The sequence below is a fragment of the Nilaparvata lugens genome, chromosome 4 (genome assembly GCF_014356525.2).
Source record: "Nilaparvata lugens isolate BPH chromosome 4, ASM1435652v1, whole genome shotgun sequence".
NCBI lineage: Eukaryota > Metazoa > Arthropoda > Insecta > Hemiptera > Delphacidae > Nilaparvata > Nilaparvata lugens.
The window spans coordinates 21,804,062-21,830,120 of NC_052507.1; the positions used below are offsets into that span (position 1 = coordinate 21,804,062).

At 37.0% G+C, this 26,059-nt stretch overlaps 2 protein-coding genes across 4 annotated transcripts; one reads left to right on the top strand and one right to left on the bottom strand.

Annotated features, from left to right (window-relative positions):
• Positions 1–13,236: 13,236 nt before the first annotated feature.
• LOC111056756 (mitochondrial intermembrane space import and assembly protein 40-B) lies at positions 13,237–25,321 on the top strand. 3 transcript variants are annotated; one of them, XM_022344150.2, is made up of 3 exons: positions 13,237–13,316; positions 15,282–15,363; positions 24,234–25,321. In XM_022344150.2, exon 3 carries the CDS (start codon positions 24,519–24,521, stop codon positions 24,972–24,974), a length of 456 nt encoding a protein of 151 aa, XP_022199842.1. In that variant the 5' UTR covers positions 13,237–13,316; positions 15,282–15,363; positions 24,234–24,518; the 3' UTR covers positions 24,975–25,321. The 3 variants fall into 3 exon arrangements, with proteins under 3 accessions (XP_022199842.1, XP_022199843.1, XP_039282884.1); XM_022344151.2 differs by having other exon boundaries at positions 13,240–13,291; XM_039426950.1 differs by lacking the exon at positions 13,237–13,316 and adding an exon at positions 14,465–14,483.
• Positions 17,303–23,477, bottom strand: LOC120350822. Its single transcript, XM_039425710.1, has 2 exons — positions 23,424–23,477; positions 17,303–18,511 (listed from the first exon to the last, which is right to left on the bottom strand). Exons 1-2 carry the CDS (start codon positions 23,475–23,477, stop codon positions 17,303–17,305), a joined length of 1,263 nt encoding a protein of 420 aa, XP_039281644.1.
• Positions 25,322–26,059: the final 738 nt, after the last annotated feature.

Below are 26,059 nucleotides of genomic sequence, written 5' to 3' on the forward strand. Positions count from 1 at the left end.
TGCAACTTAATTTATTAAATAGGAAGGTTGTCTTGCGATACATGATTTCGATACGGAATTTCAAGAAAACGAATGGCGAAAACCGCACATCGATATATCAAAGCGTTTAGAAGACATTCACATTATTAATCAATCACCACTTAATATGTATTTCACTTCTGATCTGCATGGTATTGATTAATAATGTGAATATCTTCACAATAATGAACCAGCTTCAATACATTAAAATTACAGAAAAACTTACGAAAACCAACTCTCAGAGCATAAACAACTACAGATGAAACATTAATTTAATGATAAATTTACTGGAAAGTATATTATTTTATTTATAATTTCAGATTATTTATTCAGAAATATTTATAAAATAATATCAAGTGACCTGGTTGGCTCAGGTCTGGTGTCAGAGTTTTCGGGTCACACAAGATCGATTTCAGGACCTCCAACGACTGTTTTCGAGGCAGCCGGGACCGACGATTTAACGTGTCCATCCGAAACACGGGAGTGTCCCGAGAAATTTGTAAAAAAATGTTTTGTCTAGCATTGTCTCATTGATTGTTCTTTTCTTTAACAAAAAATGTTTCCACAAACAAACAGTATTTCCATATTTCACTGAAGCTAGTGAAAAATTCAAAACTCAGTATTAAAAAAATTTGAGTGACAAATGAGATATGTGTAAAGGCAGAAGGCAGTCATATTGGAATTCTTTTTTGTTGCAAGTAGGTAATGAGATTCTATGGCGTGCTCTCTATTATAATATGAGTTGAAAATAGAAGAATTTAGTTCGATATTGGACAATTGACCCTTCTTGAGTAAGAATTGAATAGTTTAAACTGTTTTGGAGATATTGACATTTAGGGCCGGTTTCCGAGCTCGTGATCTATAAGTTCTTGACTTACAGAGTCCAGGACTGAAATAAGCTCTCGGGTCTAAATTTACTTTCTGAGTCACAATTTTATCTTCTAAACTCCGGAGTCTATCAAGTTCTCAACTTATTTGAGTCCAGGACTTAAACGCAGTAAACATGAGGGAAATTCACAATATTTTACTGTTGTATTGTTGGCATTATAGCAAAACGGAAACAGCTGATTACAGCGGGACAATTCAAATGAGCATGCTCTCCAAACTATTTTGTAAAAATCAAAAATCTGGTGTGGCGCACTCACACAACTTTCCTTGCCATTATGAAAATTGATCACGTGACGCTAGTGTTCCCGCGCATCTCAAGTTTACTATTCAAAGATTTGAGCCAGCTGGTGACAGGGCAATAACGCTGGAGACAACGAGGTCTGCTATCTCTTTATAGTGAATCATTCATATCAATCGAATCAACAGTTGCCAACAGTTTGCGATTGGATAATCACATTTTCTCGAATTTCGAGCTTATTTTTAATTCTAGGTGAAAATGTTACTGGACATTAATTGTAGAGATTCTCATGCTCAATCTTTTCCACTCGGCATTTTTTGTTTAAATTGTATCTGAAGCCTCATAATTGAGAATCTAAAATCAAACTTTGCATAGATGGGGCGGAGCTCCTGAAATTTTTACATATATCGGACTTATGGCAGTTGATAGAGCTTATTGATGACTATTTCAGGTATAACTTTAATCAAAATCGTTGGAGCCGTTTTCGAAAAAATCGCGAAAAACCCTGTTTTTGACAACATTTTTGCCATTTTAGCTGCCATCTTGAATCGCATTTTATCGAAATTGTTCGTGTCGGATCCTTATATTGTAAGGACCTAACGTTCCAAATTTCAAGTCATTCTGTTAATTGGGAGATGAGATATCGTGTACACAGACGAACATACACTCATATACACACACATACAGACCAATACCCAAAAACCACTTTTTTGGACTCCGGGGACCTTGAAACGTATAGAAATTTAGAAATTTGGGTACACCTTAATTTTTTTCGGAAAGCAATACTTTCCTTACCTATGGTAATAGAACAAGGAAAGTAAAAATACGTTTTGATTTCTTTGTAGTCCTATTCAAAGCAAAACCTTTGAAAGGTGAATGAATAAACATTTCATTTTACGTCATGTTATTATTGATCATTAATCCTAACCAGTGATTTTAGAATAAAGATGTCATTAGGCTATTGAGTTTGAAAACTTATTTGTTTTGAAAAAAACAGGAGAAATAATTTATTATTATTATTATTAATATGTTGAATATGACATTGATTAATGACATTCAGATTGGAATATAAATTCCAAGGCAATCCTTGTATTATTTCGCTTGAACATTTTCAGGTTATGTCAGAGTCGTAAAATGAGGTTAGTTTTTTACACATAGTTCTGATACAATTATATTCCAAAATGAACTTGCAAACTATAAATTATGAATTTAGATGGACTAATCCAAATAATTTAGGTATTCCATGACATCTATTTGGCTTTTTATCTACTCCAAAACAATAACTGAATTGTGTTTGCTTAGTTAAGTCTTTAGTGCGGTCCACGTTATAATGGCAGTGGATAAAGATAGAAGAATAGCGATGCCGATTCTCTGCATTAATTAATTATATTCCTACACTGTCAAAAATATAATTGGCATAGTTGTGAACCCAGAAAAGGATAGTAACATAAAGGATAGTAACACAAAGGATAGTAGAATTATAAGGGTTTTAATTAATTCATTTAAAATTATTCATTTTGGGAAGAATCCTAGGCTTTGTCGAATAATAGACAAGGATAGCGAAACCTAAGTTGATCAAATACTGTCATTATAACGTGGACCTCACTATAGAACTTGAATTCAAACCCTACCCCAGTCGAGGGTTAAAAATCACGCTGTTTCAAGTCCTGGACTTAACGATTTTTGATAAATCCTTGACTCGGAAAGAGGCGAGAATCTAATTCAAGTCCTGGACTTATAAGCCCTTCACTCAGAAAGCGAAATTATAAACTCCAGGTTCTAACATGATCTCTAAACTCCAGAGTCTAAGTCCTCAACTACGTTAACGCTCTGACTCGGAAAGCCAATTTTCTGACTCCAGAGTTTAAAGCCAGTTAAGGTCGAACTTAGCTAAATCCCGAGCTCGGAAACCGGCCCTAAAGATCTGTATAAATAGGTAGGTTTCACTTCCAGTTTGAAATTTGGGTGTGGAAAAGTGGTAGATCGATAGCTCTAAGTTTAGCCTATTCAGTAACTTTATTTTTTCAAACTGTAGAAACTGTCAATTATCTGAAAGATCATGTCAGTTAAGGTGCGTACAGATTTACGCGCCGCGAACATGAGCAATATTCACTTTTAATCAGCTAATTAAAAGTGAATAGCTCATGTTCGCGGTGCTTTAATCTGTACGCACCTTCAGGTTTAATGATCATCGAAAATAATGAAAATGGTATGATGAGATTTGAACATCAAATCAATTTCATTGTATATATATATATCCTAACTCATAGATTTCCCAATAAACCAGATAACAATGCTCCTTGATTTTCTTATATCACTTCATTTTCAACTTCAATCATCATCACCAACATGATTGTCCTCAGTAGATTGAGACTTTGCACAATGATATCAGCTCATAGACCATGTTCTATGAGAATATATCATTCATTGTATAATGTACGGTACTTCATTTTAGAATTTCCTAGTGTAGAGGCGCGCATAAGGACACCTCAAGGAATCAAAATTTCGAACACTTATAACTTTTGACTCAATAATTGGATCTCCTCGTACTACAGCTGATTCTTCTCGACTCGTCATGGTGGTTCAAAATCACTATGATGAGTAAAATTCGTTTGAGAAATTAGAAATTTATTGTTGAGTGTGCTTCAGTCCATATCCAAACACAAAATATATTCAAAGCTATGAATCTCGGTAGCCCGTTATTATAAAAAATTGCTTGATCTCGAATTGTAGAAATGAATCGTCTCTTTCATTGGCTGAGAATGATTCGTTAAGAAATATGTTTGTAGAGTGATATTCGATCATTTAAAAAGCATCAAGGAATTGAAGATACTTTTCCTCATAATCACGGACTCGGCAGTTCTATGATGGGCAAGAGTTATTCAACATAATTTAAAGGCAACTTAGATAGTATAGATGATGGAATTATTCATGTATCATGTAGGCCTATTATGTATCGGACTCATTTTAGAGACTCGCGAAAAAAAGGAAAACTGAAATCGCAATTTTTTCAATTGGCTGTACGGTAACTTTCAAATGGTATTGAAATCGATAAAATTGTTCATTAGAGTGAAAAGAGGAAAAACGTTTCCACATCCTTAGGTACCGGTACTTGATTTTGAAAGTTTATGTTGAGTATTTTACAAGATATGTTTCGAATACAGAAATTGGCCATTTTTTGGACTGAAGTACTATATCAACAATAAATTTCTTATTTCTTTGGCGAATCTGACTTAAGTTACTATGATACATGATTTTGAACCGCCTTGACGAGCTGAAAAGAATGAGATGTATTACAAGGAGATCCGACATTTTATGGAGAGTTATGAATGTTTGAAATTTTGATCCTTGAGTCGCGCCCCTCAACTAAATTAAGTACGGTGAATCTAATGGGTGATTCTAATAGAACATGATCTTATATGAACTTATATCAACGTGCGAGATCTCAATGTGGGGACAGTGAAGGTATAATTAATATTTATGTGCATATAATCAATAAATATTTATGTGCATCAAAGTTGTAAGGTCCTTTTATAATCACTCTGTATAAATATTGCAAGCACCAAATAAATTAATGTATATATAGTGACTGGACTATTGTGGATTGTTTATTGTTTTTGAAGGGACGGATTCAAGGATCCAAAAGTTCAAAGAACCTCACACGTCAACCGAAGCTTATTGTGTTCCCAAGTAGTATGCTAGTTAGGCAAACCAATACCTATGTCCTTTACAAGAACAAGGAGTTTTTCCCTATACTAACATTCCATTCATCACCTGGTTGCAATCCTTGTCGCAATCCAGTGTGATATGCTTGGCAGTCTCTTCAGACTGATTAAGCCTCGTGACCTACGTGTGTTCCACTCCTGGCCTTTTTGTAGGTCCTTCCGCTGAGAGAGGGGATGCCAAACTGCCTCTAGGGCGCCCGGCCACCCTCGACTCAGCCTCTTGACCAACATTTGTGCCTGGTTTCTCACCCATCACTGGTCTCTTGGGTTTTTTCTTTTTGCCCCTCCGAAACTCCGCAGGATCAAAAGCCTCTTCCAAGAAGTTTTGACTAAATGGCCGCCCTTCTTTGAGCAGTGGTGAGTTTTGTCTTCTCCACCCACAAACTCGAGACCTACGTGAGTCCCACTCCTGGCCTTTTTGTAGGTCCTTCCGCTGAGAGAGGGGATGCCAAACTACCTCTAGGGCTCCCGGCCACCCTCGACTCAGCCTCTTGACCCACATTTGTGCCTGGAGTTTCGCCCATCTCTGGTCTCTTGGGTTTTTCTTTTTTCCGCTCCGAAACTGCCCTGATGATCAGATCCCGTGGGTTTGAAGGCAAGGCAACTTCTGGAGTTTCCTTGAGGTCCATTTTAGTCGCCTCCTACGACAAGCATGGATACTGTGGGTGAATTCTGGTTTTCAACACATTCTTGAGTACGATGATCGACTCAAAGCTCCCCCAACCCACAGGGGGCTCACTAAATGTGGATACGTATAACTATAATCCTGTCGAATGCATTGTCAGGAATAAGTTTAATCAATTTATTTATTGTAGTACCAAAGAACTGTTATTTTTCTCTTAATCATAGCCATATTTACCTCAACTCCAACGTAAAACACAATTATGCATGAAAAATAAACGGTTTTTGGCAGATCAGTAGCCTACTGTAGGTCTATAATATCAAACTTGAATGTTCTAGTAACAAAGTCCTGCATTTTAATGAATTTCTGCTCTTTACTGGAGAAAGAGAATTGCAACTTTATAGATAGTTCAGTCACTATATACATTGGTGCATGCAATTTATATTGTAGTTCTGATTTTTTAATATAATTGGGTACGGTACATAAGAGAAGTCCACAACCAATTTCTTCATGCAAAATTTCCTTGTGCTTGATACAGAGTGGCCCAAAAACCTCGTATTTTCTGCTCATTTTCCAGCTTTCAGCTATTTCTGCCAAATCTCGTAATCGGACATAAAATTTTTCTCTAGCCTTTTTTTTAGATTATAAAATTCTGAATAAGATGAGATCATTCAGAACTCTCTATCTCCAATGAGTACTGAGTATTGATTTTTCAATTTTTTTTTTTTTTGTTATTTCTATTAAAACTAGTCACTAGGACTAACCATTAATTTTGTTCTGTTATTTCTTATCCTAAATTAATTTTTTATTGCTAAAGTCTTCCAGTGAAGCCTACAGTTCCAATCTATAATTTCACTACTTTAATTATTTCACTACACTTTTATTCAATATACTTTAATCACTCCACTAGCACTACACCAACTCGAAGGGCTTTGTTCTCTTCAACCTCCTAGTGAGTTCAGTGTTGTCTAGTAGTTGGATGACTTCGGTGTTGTCGTGTTGATGAAGACGTGACTCATGATGGGCTGCCAATCGTCTTATCTCACAGGTCACATAGGGGATGTGCAGATCTCGGTGCAAATCGCTGTTCCTTATGTACCAGGGCGCATTCACCATGTTCCGCAGTACTTTGTTTTGGAATGTTTGAATCTGACTGATGTTAGATGTTCTAGAGCAGCCCCAAAGCTGAATTCCATACGTCCAGACAGGTTTTAGAATTTGTTTGTAAATCAATAACTTGTTGTCCAATGAGAGTTGTGATTGACGGCCCAACAGCCAATAGATTTTACTGTATTTGAGTCCTAGCTCGCTCCTTTTCATCTTGATATGCTCTTTCCATTTCAACTTGGCGTCAAGAGTCATTCCAAGGTATTTTGCTGTGTTGCTGTGTGGTACTACATTCCCATTCAGATTTATTCGAATCGGGTCATTGATAATTTTGTTTGTGAAGTTGATATGAATAGACTTCATCTCATTTAATCGAATTCTCCATTTTTTGGTCCAGTCACTGAATCTGTTGCTAGCATTCTGTAGTTTTGTGGCTGCTTCTTGTACTGTTTCCCCTTCTGCCAGTATTGCAGTATCATCAGCAAAAGTAGCTATTGTCACTGCATCCAATTCAGGAAGATCGCTTGTGTACAGCACATAAAGAACTGGTCCAAGAACACTACCCTGTGGAACTCCAGCCCTTATTTCCTTCAATTCGGAGACGTCGTCACCTTGTTTTACTCTGAATAATCTGTTGTTGATGTATGATTTTAAAGTTTTACAAGTTGAGTGGGGAGAATTTTATGAAGTTTAATGATCAGTCCTTCATGCCACACTTTGTCAAATGCCTGTGCCACATCAAGGAAGATTGCTGAACATATCGATTTTTTCTCTAATGACTTCTCTATTACATTGGTGATTCTATGTACTTGGTCCAGGGTTGAGTGCTTCTGCCTGAAACCAAATTGATAGGTTGGTATCAGATTCCTGCTACTTATGATGGGAGTCAATCTCTTCATTAGCAATTTCTCAAAAAGCTTTGAAATTACAGGTAGAAGAGATATTGGGCGGTATGATTTTGCTTCTTGAGGACATTTCCCAGGCTTTTGCAACATAATGACTTCTGCCACCTTCCAAATTGTAGGAAAATGCTGTAATCGGAGTGATGCATTGAATAAGTATGTTAGCATGACAATACCTTTCCTTGGAAGTTTCTTCAAGATTTCACCTGTAATCAGATCAAACCCAGGTGCTTTTTTGGTATTCATATTATATTTTATTTCTTCTTGAACCTCATTTATAGAAACTGGATCAATCTCTGTATCTAAATCATCCATTATATCTTCTTCAGGATCAATTTCAGATTGAATGTTGTTTGGTTGGAAGATTTCTTCTAGATGATTAGCAAATAAATCTGCCTTTTCTCTGTTATTTCTTGCCCAAGTACCATCTGGTTTTCTAATTGGAGGGGATTGTAATATTGGCCGCTTAATTCTTTTTGTTGCTTTCCATAATGAATAATCTGTACTGGCATCAGCTGTCAAATTTTGAAGGTAGTTATTAATGGATTCCTCAGTTAGTTTCCTTATCTCTCTTCTCAATTGTTGTGTTCTGTTATTCAAGATATTTTTGTCAGCAGGATCACGAGTTTGTTGCCATCTTCTTCTTGCCCTTCGTTTTTCTAAAACAAGTTGTCGAATCTCCAGAGGGTAATTGCATCCTTTTGTTTTCCTGGTATATTGTCTGGTGTTTTTCCAGGCTGATTTCTGGATTTGCCACATGAAATTTTCTGCGGCTTCATCTAGCTGCTCAGTTGTTCTAAGTGGAATATTCAAGTTGATTTCATTCTCCAAATCCACTTTAAAAGCTTCCCAGTCTGTTGTTCTGTTGACTAACATTGGTCTGTCTTCTTTCTTTATTATTCGTTCACTAAGTGTGAGAATTACAGCTGAATGATCAGAATCCAGGTCAAAGCTCTCTTCAATGTCGATGAAATTACTGGATATTCTCTTTGTTATGAAGAAATCTAGAAGATCTGGAGTTTTATTCAAATCTGTTGGCCAATACGTAGGTGTCCCTGTTGAATGGAATTCGCAGCCCAGCTCCTGGATAGCCTCTCTGAGTTCTTTTCCTTTGGTAGTCGTGAGTCTTGAACCCCAATCCTTATGCTTGGCATTAAAATCTCCACCCACTATGAATCTATCTCCAAGCTGATGAAGAATATTTGTATAATCATTTTTCTTTAAATTGTAACGTGGTGGAAAATATGCAGCTCCAACAAGTATTTTCTGGTTGATGGACTCTATTCCAACTACAGTTAGCTGTATTTCATTACTTTGAATACTGAAGTCTTCATAGTGTTTAATACTCTCCTTCACTATTACAGCACTTCCACCTCTTGCTTGATTTTGAGGATGAATAGTTTCGTAAACATTATATCCATTGATTTTGAAGTGAGTCTGCTCAGTTGAATGGGTTTCAGAGATGAGGCAAACATCTATATTTCGTGTCTTTAGAAATATTTCTATTTCTTGTTTTCTATTATTATTGATATTATTTATTCCATTGGCATTCCAGGTAGCAATCCTTATATCTTGTTGGCTCGCAATATTCATTTTCTAGTTTTCTTCTCAATACTCTTACTCTTCCCTTCCAAGCTGTCAAGTCGTCCAGAAAGAATATTTAAACTGTTCAAAATTTCCTGCAAAACCTTATTGACTTCAACTGGTTGTTGTTGTTGTTGCTTTGGTTGGCTCTCCTGTTGTAGGCTTGGAGTGGGTTTCGTTACTTGGGAATAGGATATTTCTCCAGTGTACTTTTTTGAAGTGAAGTTTCTTTGTTTAGTTGTATGTGGTACTTCGCTACTTCTTTTAACTAGGTTTTCTTTTTCAGTTCTTCTTCTCTGAAGTTCTTTTGCGATGAGACAGCCTCTGTAGTTAGCTGGGTGAGCCTCAGCACAATTGAAACATTTGGCTGGGGTTTCTTTAGCCTTAGTACACGAAATAGTCCAGTGTTTTCCAGCACACTTCACACACACAGGTTCATGTTGACAGTATGTCTGTGTATGACCAAACCGCTGACAACGTTTACACTGTGGAATCATTTTATTACTTCTAATTGATTCAATTTTCACTTTCATGTAGCAAATATGTTTAATTTCAAATATTCTTTTTGTATCTTCTGTATTCTTGAATGTTAGCATGAACATTGGAAGTCTGATGATGTGTTCTTTTCCATCTTTCTTCACTTTTTCATTTTGTTGACAGCACTGATTATTTGAAAGCCTCTGCTTAGAAGATCGTTCTTTATATCCTCTGGATCGCATGATGGATGAAGCTCTTTAGCCATGACACGAATTGGACGAGTTTGTTTATTTTCGTACGTGTGCCATTCATATTTAGCTTCATTCAACATCTTAGTTAAATCTCTGTATTCTTGTTCAGTTTCAACATTCAATTTTAGCTGGTTGTTGTTCATCATGTTGGCACTGAAATTGAGATTTTTCGATTTCAATGCCTCTTTAATTTTCGAATACTCTTGTATATTGCTTAATATGACTGGTGGTGGCTTGTTTCTCTTTTCTGTCGGTTTCATACTTGTAGAATCAGTTGCAGGCCTTATTTTTTCTGGTGAGTCACGGATTTTTCTCTTCTTTTGTTTAGGGAGAATCCATGCAGTCTCTGATGCTACCATTTTCTCTTCTTCCTCCCAATTCGGTGGTGAATAACTTTTATTGCTACTTCTAGAAGATGCTGGTTGCATTGTATGTGAAGCTGAAGATTGAAGATTCTGTGTGGTTGTAGATGCTGATGAAAATATCTCTTTCAGCTGATTAATCTCCAACCGTGCTCTCTCCAACTCCTTTTCCAGTTTATGCATTCTTTCTCTCTCTTCACTCTGTTGGAAAGTGACTTCTTTCCATGCATTGTACAAAAACTGCTCCGTTGCAGTTTTCAGTTGGTTCGTTTTTAGAAACGATTCTGGGGAAGTGTTGACGTTTCCAGTCATTGACGCTGGTTCAACGCTCCTAGCCGGTGTTAGTTGACTCATAGTTGCGTCGTCCTCTGTTTCCTCCTCCTCTTCGAACTCTGGCAGTAGGAAGGTTGGCAATCTTTTGGAGTCGACATTCCTCACATTCTTTACATTCCTTAGCCGGACTAGATGGTAATTCAGCACTGAACTGATTTTTCGGCGCAGGGCACTGAACTAGCGCACAACAATTAAAACACTGAACTCAGCACTTTAACTATTGCATACACTATTTCAACTACTCTCACTAAAAAAAACTACGTCTGCTCGCTACGACTCAGCCTCTTGACCCACATTTGTGCCTGGAGTTTCGCCCATCTCTGGTCTCTTGGGTTTTTCTTTTTCCGCTCCGAAACTGCCCTGATGATCAGATCCCGTGGGTTTGAAGGCAAGGCAACTTCTGGAGTTTCCTTGAGGTCCATTTTAGTCGCCTCCTACGACAAGCATGGATACTGTGGGTGAATTCTGGTTTTCAACACATTCTTGAGTACGATGATCGACTCAAAGCTCCCCCAACCCACAGGGGGCTCACTAAATGTGGATACGTATAACTATAATCCTGTCGAATGCATTGTCAGGAATAAGTTTAATCAATTTATTTATTGTAGTACCAAAGAACTGTTATTTTTCTCTTAATCATAGCCATATTTACCTCAACTCCAACGTAAAACACAATTATGCATGAAAAATAAACGGTTTTTGGCAGATCAGTAGCCTACTGTAGGTCTATAATATCAAACTTGAATGTTCTAGTAACAAGTCCTGCATTTTAATGAATTTCTGCTCTTTACTGGATAAAGAGAATTGCAACTTTATAGATAGTTCAGTCACTATATACATTGGTGCATGCAATTTATATTGTAGTTCTGATTTTTTAATATAATTGGGTACGGTACATAAGAGAAGTCCACAACCAATTTCTTCATGCAAAATTTCCTTGTGCTTGATACAGAGTGGCCCAAAAACCTCGTATTTTCTGCTCATTTTCCAGCTTTCAGCTATTTCTGCCAAATCTCGTAATCGGACATAAAATTTTTCTCTAGCCTTTTTTTTAGATTATAAAATTCTGAATAAGATGAGATCATTCAGAAATCTCTATCTCCAATGAGTACTGAGTATTGATTTTTCAAAAATGAGTTCAAATTTGAAGGAAAAGTCTATTTCAATGAATTTTAGTTTTTGATCAATAATATCTTCCGATTGTTACCATCTAGATGTATGATTCAAAATACGTCTGAGCGTATTTTTGTGTGCTTCACAATCTGAGATCAGGTAGAGCGCTCTATCTCATATAGATTTCCAGGTACACCTGACAACAATGCTCCTTGTATTGTGAAAAACACCTAATTGTCAGCTTGAATCATCATTACCAGCTACATTGTCTTCACATTGATATTTCGCACAATGATATAAGTTCATAAGATTAAGTTCTATGAGAATCACCCGTTAATGCACTTTATTCCAGTATTTCCTAGTGGAGAGACGCGCTTAAGGACACCTCAAGGATCAAATTTTCAAACACTTATAACTTTTGACACAATGCTCAGACTTCATTCATCTCGGCTCGTCAAGGCGGTCTAAAATCATGCATCATGAGTCAAAAAATGGAAAATTTATTGTTGAGTGTACTTAAGCCCATATTCCAATACACAAAAAATGGCCAAACGTTAGCCTACACGTATAGGTTAGACCTACTCGTACCGGTATAAATAATATTGAAAAGTTATTTCAGAATTAATCTATTGAAATTACTTATTTTTAAATAGGATTTCTATTTTTCTATTATTTTTTAAAGAAATTGGAATAGAATACCTACCAAATAACTTAATTTCTGTTGTTTTGAAATTCAGATTGTTGTATCACAGCTTTTTAAATTAGCCGCCATTTCAGGTTTGTATAAAAATAAAAAACTGACCTCAGTTATGAAAGCAAATTTTTGAATGAAATTATGAAAAAAAATATTTTCTTGATCAATTTGACATTAAATTGATTATTTCATCAAGAAAATGATAATATTGTGATAATTATTATTATTCGATTAAATTTAATGGGATGAATTGAGTAACAACTGTGTACAGTCAGTGGCGAAATGGAGAGACTTGGCAACGTTTGTATCTTTCTTCAGAGCAATTATAACGTGGACCTCAATTTAGCTCTTAAGCCGCGTTTACACCGGAGTTGGCAACCAATGATTGCCGACATTTATCGGCAATTTTGAGTTGCACGCATTAAAACAACTGCAACTCGCATTGCCAACCGTAGTTGGAGACCGATTTTGCGAGTTGGCAACCGAAATTTTGGTTTTCCGACCGGAGTCGGTAAAGATCAAAGGCGGTTGCCAACCCCGGTCGGCAATGCGAGTTGCAGCGCTAACTTGAGCTGCAACTTGAGTCTGCAACTACCCCGCTACCCCTCCCGCCTGTTGGCTCCACGTGGTCGCGCTGCGTCAGTTCCTCAGTTCAAGCAGGCTAGTCGTCGTGAGTTGTTGTGTTTTGTGTATGGTTGTTGTTTGTGCTAGTGCAATGGAAAATCTTTCAAGTGAAGTGGAGTGGACAAATGATCAGGTCATTACTTTGATAGAGTTGTTTAGAGAGAAGCCTGTCTTGTAGAACCACACCCTTTCGGATTTTAAAAACAAAAATTTTAAAAATTATGCTTGGAATGAAATTTCCCAGGAAATAAAAGTAAACAAACTTGAAGTCCAGTCTAAAATGAGGAATTTGATTACAACATTCCAACGAATTAATAAGTTATTATGGAATTCTGTTACTTGGATATTACTCTGTATGTATATTTTTTTCAATTTGAGGTATGCTCATCTTCTATGTAGATTTTTTAGTTGTTTGGTTGATACATAAATCTTGAATGTACTTTTTCACTACAGCAGCAATCATGTTAATAACTAAACTCGTGGTGAAGATAATAATTTGTTATCACACTACCGGTTTAATTAATTTACATTATTATTTATTTTATTCATGCTAAAATCTCTACCTCCAAAATATAAATAAGATACAATTTAGGTTGTAGCTTCTTCGATGACATATCAGTGTGTATAATTTTTTTGAAAGTCTTCTTTAGATTAAATGAACTGTATTCTGTTTAAAATATTCAGTTACAGCCTAGGATGTTAACTTGCATGATGATTCAAGGAAAATATTACAGTTTAAAAAGTTTTTGATCTGACATAAATGTATTAACTTCATAATGGCTTTCAGTGAATCTTCCTTATAATAATATTATTATCGTCGGTAATTAGCCTAGTGCTAACTTAGTTTATTCAACTTAAATAATGCTCCCTACTTCAACAATACATGCTTAAAGAATCGTATACATGCTTATAGAATTAGATCCATCTTATTAAGCTACTAGGTATATATTCACATAAGTTCAAATTCTAAGTAGGTTATTCTTTTTTTCGAAACTTGATAAGCCTTCACTTACCAAAGCCAAAAATAATACAGTTAAGCACTGATTATCTGGACTAATTGATGGATGACTGATAATCTGAATAATCAATTTTTACTTGATTTTGCCCTAGCTTTAGCCGTAATTAAAACTTTCAATTCTGGTCTATATTACCATAGATGAAGGATAAGCATAAGTTTATTGTTTATTTGTTTGCCTACCTATATTTCTTGTCTCTGATATTACTTAGTAGTACGGTATGTGTTGTATGTAATATGACTTGTTTACACTTATATTTTATTAACATTGCAGTTAAAATAAACACCAAGGTGTGTAATTTAATAATTCACAAAATATCGTATCTTTCATTTATTAATATAGTGTACTTCACCTTGATTGCAGCAGTCTACACATTCATCAGAAAGCATTCAAAGTAGGATGAGCACTAAAGTTGCTTTTAGATTGGGTATTTTAATTAAGTAAAGCCTCAATTAAAAAAAAACCCTACACACCGGTCTTGTGTGTAAGTGCGGAATAACGACATAAGGAGGACAATTTTTAATTTGTGGTTAAGTAGTAAATATTTTTTCTCTTCCTCTTCATCCTGCATCAGTGTGCAGGGGAGCTCGAACCTACTTAATGAGATCTTATTTGACTACTACTACTTACTACTAGAGACAAAATTTTTGCTCGCACTTGGATTTAAGTGTTTCCTAAACACAGAATCTAGACAACTAAGTCAACTCATATAAAAAATTATTCAGAAAACTCTAAACCCACTGTTTAACTTCAAAGCAGCAAAATACGACACTTGTATACAGTTTCAAATCAATAGCTTAATTTTAGATCATGCTACTATGTGATATTTTTTTATGAATTTCGAGTGAATAAATTGTATTTGATATTAATGCTGCTCTTTCTAAGATTGTAGTCTCAAACTTTACTTTTATTGAACAAATCAATTGACATTGTTCTGAAATACTTAGATAAAAATAAATGGATTCACTTCAATTCTTTCACTACTTTTCAAATCCTGCATCCCTAGGAAAGAAGTCAAATTTAATTGTTATTCACAACAGAATACTCTTCTAGTGTGAGTAAACTAAAAAAAATAACTGTGAAAATAAACTGCACCTGAAGTTGTTATAGAATTCTGCTCTGGCATCAGAATGATGTGCAATGTAGAATGCATTTAAGTGATACAACTTATCAATGTGTTGATTCTGTACTGATGAGTATTATGTTTCTTTGATAATGAAATACTATTTCTGAACTACCACTACTATAATAGATGTTAAATACTACACAGTGTGAACCAAGAGTTCATTGTAATTTAAATCGTTGATGAAGTTCTCTCTTGTTTCAGAGATCTACCTGTTGAAAAGTCTGTTTCAGCTGTCACTTTCAAAGGTCATGTTTTGAAGTGTGTAAAGAACGTTTTTGGAGAGGTAAGATTTTCTTTCAATAATTCATTCTTGACATCCATCTTTGACATCGATATTCCCATTGTAAAAATCTGGTGTGGTAAACTCACAAAACTTTCCTTGCTCATTGAACTATAAGCCTCATTCTTGAACGAGAATAATTTAGGGGAATAACATAATGACGATTGGCGGCAACATATTTGAAACTATGATCAGACTACTAAATGTGTATAGCCTATATAATATTGTTTTCAGAGTACTTTTTCCTTTGTGTAAATTGTAAAATTCGATGATTTTTTGAAAGTCGTCAAAACAGCTGTTCTACAGATGAAATATCTCGACTATGTGTTCTTTTTATAAACTGCTCTACCTACCTACCTCATGCACGAGAAGGAGTTTACAAAGTCCATTTCTCAAGTATGGGGTAGACCCCATCAGTTTCCCAGGAAAAAGACTAATGCCAGTTGATAGAGCTGATAAATAAGTATAGAGGGTATAAATTTGAAATAAATCGGTCAAGTCATTTTTGAGAAAATTGTGAAAAACATGGTTTTTTAGTAACTATCCGCCATCTTTTCTCAAGAATATTACGAAGCTCCTGCAATTTACCCAGAAATGAGACTCATGTCAGTAGATAGGACTTATAAATAGCTATCTATGGTATAAATTTGAAGAAAATCGTTAGAGCCGTTTTCGAGAAAACCGTGAAAAACATGGTTTTTTAGTATTTATTTAAATAGGTCCATAAAAGGGATCACTAAAGTGAAGCCCACTGGGACACGTCAAAAATGTAAATGAAAAACAACTGCCCAGAGGCAGAAATCAAATGAGAAAATAGGCACTCACCACACTGCTCTCCAACATAAAGATCTCACGGAGTGAGTACTGAGGGTGATCCGTCAGCAGACTCCTCAGAGCCCCTCGAAACCGCACAGCAGGCAGATCCCTGGCCAGCAGAGGCAGCCTATTATAGAGGCTGATAGACATATGAGCCAGACCAGTCCGAGTTCTGCTCAGCCTCTGGTAGGGTAAATCCAGCCTGAGTCTACCCCTAGTCTCATACGGGTGGAAGCTCTGTCGGGTCACGAGCAACCCCACGTTTGCATGTGTTCTGCAAAGGGTATGGAGAACATAGAGGGAGAAGACGGTGAGGATCCTCTCTTTGATAAAGAGCGGGCGACAGTGGGCTAATCTACCAGCCCCACAAATAATCCTCAGGGCCCTCTTCTGGAGACGAAGGACTCGGGCGACATCTGTGGCTCCACCCCAGAGGGGGAGGCCATATAAAATCACGCTCTGAAAAAAGCCAAAGTAGCACATTTTAAGATAATGAGGTGGCACACTGTATTTGAGACCCCTCAGCAGGAAAACCACTCTGCTCAACCTGGCGCAGACTGTCTCAATGTGCTCGCCCCAAGAGAGCTTCCTGTCAAGGGTAAACCCTAACAGTTTGACGGGGGCAAAATTGTATTCATTCCCATTTCTGAGACTGAACACAATAGACTGAGTTTTGTCTTCATTGAGGAGGAAGCGATTGGCGAGAACCAGTCCGATGCTAATGCTCCAGTCTCCACCATAGCCGCCCTCAGTCCTTCCATCTCACGACCAGCATTGAAGAAGGTGGTGTCGTCCGCATAACAGACAACACACTTGCCATCCACCTGAGCTATATCGTTAACTGAAATAAGAAACAACAGAGGCCCCAGGACAGAGCCCTGAGGCACTCCACAGTCAACACAATCCCTGATCTCAGAGAGAACTCCATTAGCCAGCACCGCCTGTCTGCGACCCCCCAGGTAGGCCTGAATCAGTTTGAGAGGAGACGGTCCCACACCATAATGCCTAAGCTTGTCCACGAGAATAGCATGATCCATTGTATCAAAGGCCTTGCTGAGATCACACAAGGTGAGCCCAGCAAGTCCACGTGCCTCAAAGCAATCAAATATTTTGGAAAGCAGGAAATCTACTGCATCAGTGGTGGATCTATTTTCCTGAAACCATACTGGGTGGTCGCAAACAGGCCGCACTGGTCACAATAAGCAAGGAGTTGCTCGGCAATAAGAATTTCAAAAATCTTCGATATAATAGGCAGGATGGAAATAGGCCTATAGTTAGTAGGATCATGCCTATCACCCTTCTTAAAGACAGGCACTGTCTTAGAAATTCTAAGCTGAGAAGGAAATACAGACTGCTGGAAACACAGATTAATACAAACAGTCAGGGGAGAAACAATAAGAGCTAATACATCCTTAATAGTAGCACTGGTCATACCATAAATGTCTTTACTAACCGAGTTGCTCAAACAGTTCACAACTCGAGTGACATCATCACAAGTAATACGGCGCCAGGTCAACAGCCGAAGAGCGGGGGGCCAAACCGAAGCCGAGAGCAGATCCGCCGCCACCACAGGGGAAGCTCGGATCCCCTCGCAGATACCGCGAATAGAGCTGGTCCACGCATCGTGAAGATCATTCGCAGATACCGGAACAGCACCAGGAGCTGGTACACCCGCAGCGGCCCTGATGATACCCCAGGCAGCTTTGCACCTATTGGGTGCCCGGTCAATCAGCTCAGAGTTGTAGCGCATCCTGGCCGCACGAGCAGCCCGCTGGTAAGATCTCCTCAGTCCCATGTAGGTCCGTTTAGAGGACAGAAGTCGATCAGCCCGAAACCGCTCATACGCCATAAGAACCAGGTCTCTCAGGTCAAGAAGGTCGTCCGTAATCCACAGTGCACCACGTTTACCAGGCCTTCCAGAGAGGAAACGTTTTGTTTGAACGCAGTTGTTGAAGCCAGTCAGGAGTCTATCAAAAAACGCCGTGAAATTGGGCTGTGCATCAGGATGATCCTTCAGAAAGCTCCAGTCAATCAGAGTCAGATAATGCAGAAAACGCTCGCGTCCACCCTGTGTGATGGGTCGCACCCAAGTGAATCGATCACGCCCTGCAGGTATAGAGGCAGGGTAGGTGGAAGTTGGCAATTCCACATTGCAGCCGAGTGCCAGTTGGTCACTGAGGAGAGGATTTACAATTGAACAACTAATGTTATTGCCAATGTTCAGATTTGTAATCACATTATCGAGGCAAGCATCCAATCTAGTGGGCTGCCAGTTAGCCACATAGAGGTCCAGAGATCTCAGTAGGTTAACGAACTCCCTTGTCCTGTGGTCAGCCTTCAACACGTCAATGTTGAAGTCACCGCCAACAATTATGTTAAAACCTGGATTTAAGTTAGCTAACTGAACGACAAGTCCCTCAAGTGAGTTGAAAAATGTTTGAAGGCAACCAGCTGGTGACCGATAGACTGTAACAATGTATAACTTCGCATGCAACAGGGATACACATGCGAATTCATGCTATTTTTCAACACAGTGCATAGAAATGTCAATGCATGCAAAGTGGGCAATCACAGATGTGTCTATATAAATAGCAACCCCACCACACTGGAACTCACTTCGACAGAAGTAGGTTACCAACTCATATCCAGCAATTTTAAAAAGTTTTAGATCATCCAAGCACATCCAATGCTCAGACAGACACAGCAATTTAAATCTCATGTTTGTGCTAAGAAACAATTCAAGTTCATTCACTTTATTTTTAATGCATTGCACATTATAAAAAAGCATGTCAAAAAGCAGTTTATCACAAGGAAAATCATGCATGGAAACACAATCGTCAGAATCGATTAGTCTTTCAGTTGAGGAGCCAGTTTTGGACTGCCTAAAAAAACATTAGATGATTGCTTATTTTTCCTGTTTGCAGGGATGTATTTTTTAACTAAAGTCCCCTCCGTCCAAAATTCAGCAGACAGCACACGATCAAAGAACTAGTACCTAGAACTAGTAACCTTTTTAGTAATTAACCACCATTTTTTCCGCCATCTTGAATTGAATTTTATTGAATTTCTTATTGTCGGATCCTCATGGTATAAGGACCTTAAGTTTAAAATTTCAAGTCAATCGGTTAATTAGAAATGGAGTTATCGTGTTCACAGACATACACACACACAGACTCACGGCAGACCAACACCCAAAAATCATGTTTTTGGACTCAGGGGACCTTGAAACGTATAGAAAACTTGAAATTAGGGTATCTTAATTTTTTTGGAAAGCAATACTTTCCTTACCTATGGTCGGCCGGAGACAGCCGTGCACGGACGTATGAACCTGTTGCAATGGACGAACATCTATAGCTTTCTTTGTTGGGGGATCGTTCGGACGAGTTCAGTAGTTTTTGGGCGATGCTAGCTCGGACGAAATCGGTTCCAGTGGACGGCCCACCTAAGAAAGAATACCAGACAAAATTCAATGTGCGCCACCCATGAAAGACATGAATCAATCATACCCTGGAAACTTCAGAGGTGTCGCATCCTCTTCCTTTTTGAAATTTATATCACAGGTTTTGTCATCATTGAGATACAGATTATATGCTGCACACCGGTCCTTTAGAATACTATAACTACTAGCCCAGTCAAATAAGACAAAAAAAAGGATTCTGCGCATCAAATCAGGGGAAAGCTGAATTTTTGCAGGGTTTTAGTACACAAAGTACATTGCCTGGAACAGAACATGAATGGTATATACCTTGCTATACAGTCTATACACTATCCTAGGAAACAGAAGAGACCCAACGTCACCCTGCTTGCTTCCACCCCAGGATCCCCCGAAGTTCGAAACTGCAATGGTTTCTTAAAACAAGTATATCTCGGATCCAAAGTCCAAATCAAAATATCGATCTGACTTTGATTTCATCATTTCAAGGAAGAATAGATCTACAATATTAATGTTATATATCATTTCATCGTATAAATCTATTGTTCAGAAAGTAATTCCCATATAATAGCCAGCAAATCAGGAAATTTTCATCTCATAATTTTATATTTTGTATTATAAAAGTTTACGCTTCCGTTTTTCGAGAAAATTGTTTTTTATGAAGGTTCAAGACCTTCAAAATGATGTATCATAAGTGGAACTTCTTTGATGTCCTATAATCTTAATTCTCCATTCAATCTGCACACTATATATGTTTTTTCCGCCCTAGATGCCCATTTGAGTAATACTACCACCAAAAGTGCTTTCCGGGAAAACTATTATAATATGTGTTTTTTTTCTGTTTTTTGTTTTCGAACGGTTGAGATCTCTGACGATAGATAATTGAAATTGGTCTCAAATTGTAAACAAGAATTTTCCTTTCCTTTTTTAAGAATAAATAATAGTTTTGAGATTATTTAGGCAAGTTTAAATAAACCGAAGATTCCAAGAAATGTAGGTCCTCTCTCTAGAGTTCGAGTCATTTTCCAATCAAACGGGGTGAATGAAGACAGATTTGAGACTAAAGTGCTTTTAGAGGATACAATTCTATACCAATTACTTGTTTTCACCCACTTTGATTGGAAAATGGCTTGAACTCTTGAGAGAGGATAAATTTCTTGAAATCTTCGACTTCTTTAAACTTACCCAAATAATCTCAAAAATGTTTATTCTTAATTTAATTAAATGCACGTGAATTGAGAATCCAGGTTCACAATTTGTGGCCAAATTCAATTCTCTATACTCTATCACGAAGGGCTCCCAAGCTTTCGGGCATTGAGAATGTATAGTAGTCCCGTCAAGGAAAGGTTATAGAGGGAAAAGTTGGGAGGACAATATTTGACCCTGCAATTCTGTTAAGGTTAGTAAGGAGGTAAACATTTCAAAAGTCCCCACCCCTACCCACTGTGCTAAGGGGGTGGGGGTGGTTTAAAGGCACCATTTTTTGGTTTCTCACATAAAACACAAAAACTATGTATCTTAAGAACTTGACCGTCATATAACAAATTAAAGCTTACATAATTTCCCACAATATTCATTGTACAACTTTTTTTATATCTCCTCTAGTTTTTGAGATATCCGCTCTTGAAGTTGTGACATTTTAAAAACAAAACACGTTTGCCACCAATTTTTTTTCTATTTTTGCTCTTATAACTTTTTAAAAATCGATGAGAAAAATCCATGCTGATTATGATCTTATAGAGCATGAAAGGAAACTTTGAATAGTTTAATAATTCTTCATTTCAAAGTTCAGTTCACTGCTCTACAATCCTACGATAAGCATCAGTTTTTATGATGCATTGCTGGAGAGTTATAAGCCCTGAAAGAGCAAAACATTGGATAAAAACCTGTTATTTTAACAGGGGACTTTTGATATGTTTACCTCCTTATTACCCTTAACAGAACTGCGGTATCAAAAATTGTCTTCCAAACCCTTGTATTCCTTCTATACTCTTTTTTTGAGGATTCATTGCCTGGACTATAGAGTATATATTGAGAATGTACGGGCTATGTACTATGTATACTAACACCCTGCGAAAATTCAGCTTCCTCTTAATTTGTTGCGCATCAATGTCTTTATTGACTTGGCTATACAGTATATTTTTACAATTAAGTTTAAGTAGGCCTACTTTGTAAGTATCATTTGAGTCCGACATGAGCAACTTGAAGTCATTGACTTATACATAAATGACCTGTTTCATATTCGAGTGGAAGTATTTTACTTATCGACTGATAGCCCTGGTGCCCTGCGGATGACAGTCTCGACTCAATGTAGGCCTACTTGAAAATGTTCAATACAGGTATTAACTCTACTTGAGTAATTTAGAGTGTCTTGAGCATTTTTGAAATAATCATATTCATAATGATTTAATTTTCATCCACGCGAAGTCAATGCATAATTTATAATTCCTTGCTTCATTATCATGAAAATTTGATAGTTTCAACAACTATTATCTATTGTCACCTTTTATCAACTTGACATTATTCTCTGAATAAACAAATTGAAACATGGCCATATAATATCGGCGATGCCAAATTGTGCGAATTGCGACCTTTCATGCTAGCCCATATTATAATAGACCAGTCAATGAAGACAAAAAACCAGGATTTTGCACAACAAATTAAGTTGAAGCTAGAATGTTAGTACGCATTGTACATAGCCTGAAACCATAGGGTCGGCATCGTCCCTTCACAAATTTGTCTTAAACCACTCCCGTTGATTGAGAAATGACAAACTATGGAGAGAGGATATATTTGAAATCACCAGCCTTTTAATACTTGAGAAACTAACTTGAAAGCTTTATATTTCCAATTTAATTGAATGCAAGTGGAAGTATCTTATAAGACTGGTCCACAATTTGAAACCAAATCCAATATTCTCTATCAAGGGCTAACTAGATGGATGGCATTTCAAACAGAAATAAGCACTTTTACTAATAGTTTTCATGGTAGGTACTAAATTTAGTTACAATGTGCATCAAGCGCGGTAAAATCGTACATAGTGCTGTAACTGATGAAACATTGAAAAGTATGACTTATAAGTTATAATATACCATTTAAAAGGTCTTGCAACAACTTGTAAATGCTTTACAACTTTTATTTCAAACATTTTTTTGAAAATCATTAGCACAAACATTGAATATATAAATATAATAATATTGGAATACAGAAATTTAATCATTTTCTGATTTTGTATGGGAATAACTTCCCAATTGACTTGATAGATATCTGATTAGATAGAATGTTATGAGACATTTATTGTAGATCTATTTATCCTTGAAAGGATGCAATCAAATTCGGCTGGTTAACTTGGTTTTGAATCAAGATGTACCAGATTTACAACCCCTGCAGATTAAAACTGCGGATGGGGGGGGGGACAATCGGGACTTGTGGTTTCAAGCTGTTTACTATTCTTCATTCTTACAATAAGAACATCATTAAAACGATCGGAAGAGGAAAAATAAGATTACCTTGTGCTATTCCTCTCCCGAATTTAAATAAGATCATGCAAAGCTCGAAATAGGTTATGTCCACAAAATACAAATATGCTGTATTTATATTCTGTGGTTATGTCTTATAGTTCTTTACTTTCACCAACTTATCAGTTTAAAAATACTTTCACAAAGCAGATTTTTTTGTTTAGATGTTCATATACCAAATATAGGAAAAAATATTCCACTTTCTAGAATAGGAAATATTCACATATACTAACAATTCAGTTTTCCCTTACTTTTTTGCGCATCAATTCCTCTATTTACTGACATTTAGAGCTGACCTCAAAGCACGGTATCACCACAAGATGTAACGATCCAAAATCGTTTATATTCATTGGTCAATTCACGATCTCTCCATTCTATGTGACTCCAGTAGTTGAGGGATTCACAAGATGAACACAGTTAGATTATGGTGATTGTCCAGGTGAATAGTTTTAGCTAGTTGAAACTCAATTAGCGTTTATATTGCAACGTACCTCCCTTTTCACACTATCGTGGTAAAAAGGATGTTTGATTTTCCATGAACAAGGCTATGAACAAATCGATAACTTAAGTTACAAAATCACGGTTCGATTTCATGACAACCAAACAACAACGAAAGAGTTCAATTTATGTTAAAAAAAAATCAAAGTAGCAAAGATCAGCAATAGCAATCTCCTCTCTTGTCAACGGTCTGACAAAAAAAACCCGAGAAGTTTTCACATTGACTATGTTGCAGCATGCCATTGGGATCCACATCACTGAGAGTGGCGTGATGTATTTTTACCTGATTCAAATAGCATCGTTTGAATGGCGCGCTATCATGTCATTTGGCTTGTTAGTGAAACACTCGTCCTCAGTAGCCAGCTCAAGTTATTTGACAAAAAAAATTGTAAACCAGTACCAGTATAGCTGAATTCACATTTCCCTGACACACGATCTACTTGTGTTCATCATGGATATCTTTCAAATCAATACAAGATACAAATCATCAAACATTAACAAGACCTAATATTATGTGGTAAATCACTTACTTGAAAGAATCCTTGATTAATACTGTAATAAGTTTGTATGAATCAAGAACTGATAGAAATGTTGTTTTTCTGTTTCAGTTTGGCGCAAGTCACAAAATAGACGTCCTCAAGTACGATCAGATCAACCGAAGTGCCATAATTCGTTGTCCGTCTTCGTTTTATGTGAAACTTCTCAGTGCTCTCACTTTATCCGGGGAATTCGAAGGACTCGCCTGCTGTTACCGACTGAACAAGTCATCGCCATACCTCTTGTCTCTGTTGTCAAACAGTAGAACCTACGAACACTGTTAGTGTATTAGTATTGGTACACTGTCAACCTAAAAACATTGTTATTAGTAGTGAGAGTGATTGATTTAGTGTAAAATGTCATACTGTAAGCGGGAGGGCAAAGACGTGATTATCTTCGCAACCGAAGAAGACCATGCCATTCCGAGCACAGTGACCCTGCCAGACCCCGAACCGCAGCCTGGCTTAATTCTGGCGGACGGCAGCATCAATTGGAATTGCCCGTGTCTGGGTGGCATGGCTACGGGCCCCTGCGGTGTTCAGTTCCGTGAAGCATTCAGCTGTTTCCACTACAGCAAAGAAGAGCCGAAAGGCAGCGAATGCTTCGACGCCTTCCGACAGATGCAGGACTGTATGGTCAAGTATCCTGCTCTGTACAATTCCCCGGATGACGACGACGATGCCAGCGAACTTGGGCCGGAATTCGACATCAAAAGTGGCGTCGAGAACCTCAGTAGCGAATCGGCGCTAGCTACCGATGACCAAACTTTACAAGCGAGACCTAACAGTAAAGAGAGCGACGAAAAAAAGTAGTAATCCAATTCACAAGTGTAGTTTAATGTAGTTAGAATGAAAAAGACTTACTTATTAACTAAACTATCATCAATCGGTTGAATATAGGTTCACTGTTTTGTTATATTCAAATTGGTTTGAGCTCTAGTAATGATTGGTTTTGTATACGTTGAACTTCTAAAGTTTTAAAACTATGATCATGATGATAAAAATGTAATTAGATCGGAAGTTGTTGATGGAATCTATTGAATGATGCATTATCAAAAAAATTGAAAGAATATTTTTCAAGATCAATTTGTTTCTTATAAATGTTTGGTTTGCATAGCTATTTTTCCTAATTAATAAAATCGAGCATTGTTTAAATGATATTCAAGCTAGTTTTATTCCTGCCAAATAGTTGGAATCCACATAATCATCCGAAAACTTTTGAGATGAGCATAATACTATACTTTACATTTGAGCATATACAGAGTTGGTGAAAAGTATGGAAACAGCTTAATATTTCTTTTACAAGGGTAATTTGACGATAGATCTGATTGAGGATCCTATTTGAATAAAAAACATACTTTTCTGTCGCATAAAACTTTTGGTCCGCCATCTTAATAAATCATACAAAAATGGAATAAATGAGTAGCCTACATTGAAAATCTAGAAAAATCGAAACTATCAAATTTCACTCTTTCAAGCTTCAGTAAACACTTAAACTTCTAACTTCAGCACTTTGAACAGAAAAGTTTGATCTGTCAGATTTTCAACCTACTGAAATTGAACAGGTGCGACCTCAAAACTCTGACCTAACATCAGACCTGAGCCAGCCAGGTCACTCGGTATTATTATTTCAACCTACTGATTTATTTCATTTTTGTATGATTTATTAGTATCTTTTAATGTAAATAACTTTGGAATGGGACCACCTTTCCATTTAAAAAAATGAAGTTAGATTCAAGATGGCGGACCAAAATTTTTATGCGACTGAAAAGTTTGTTATTTTTTTTATTCGAATCAGACTTTTTTTATTCGTTCCCCAATCAGACTTATCGTCAAATTTCCCTACTTTTTCTACTGTTTCCATACCTTTTAACCAACTCTGTATTATACATTTTGTT

Coding starts and splice junctions, on each gene's coding strand:
- LOC120350822 (XM_039425710.1), bottom strand. CDS start 23,477: ATGAATATAAACGATTTTGGATCGTTACATCTTGTGGTGATACCGTGC. Junction 18,512..23,423: donor TGGTGATACCGTGCTTTGAG/GTCAGCTCTAAA, acceptor GACGTGTTGAAG/GCTGACCACAGGACAAGGGA.
- LOC111056756 (XM_022344150.2), top strand. CDS start 24,519: ATGTCATACTGTAAGCGGGAGGGCAAAGACGTGATTATCTTCGCAACC.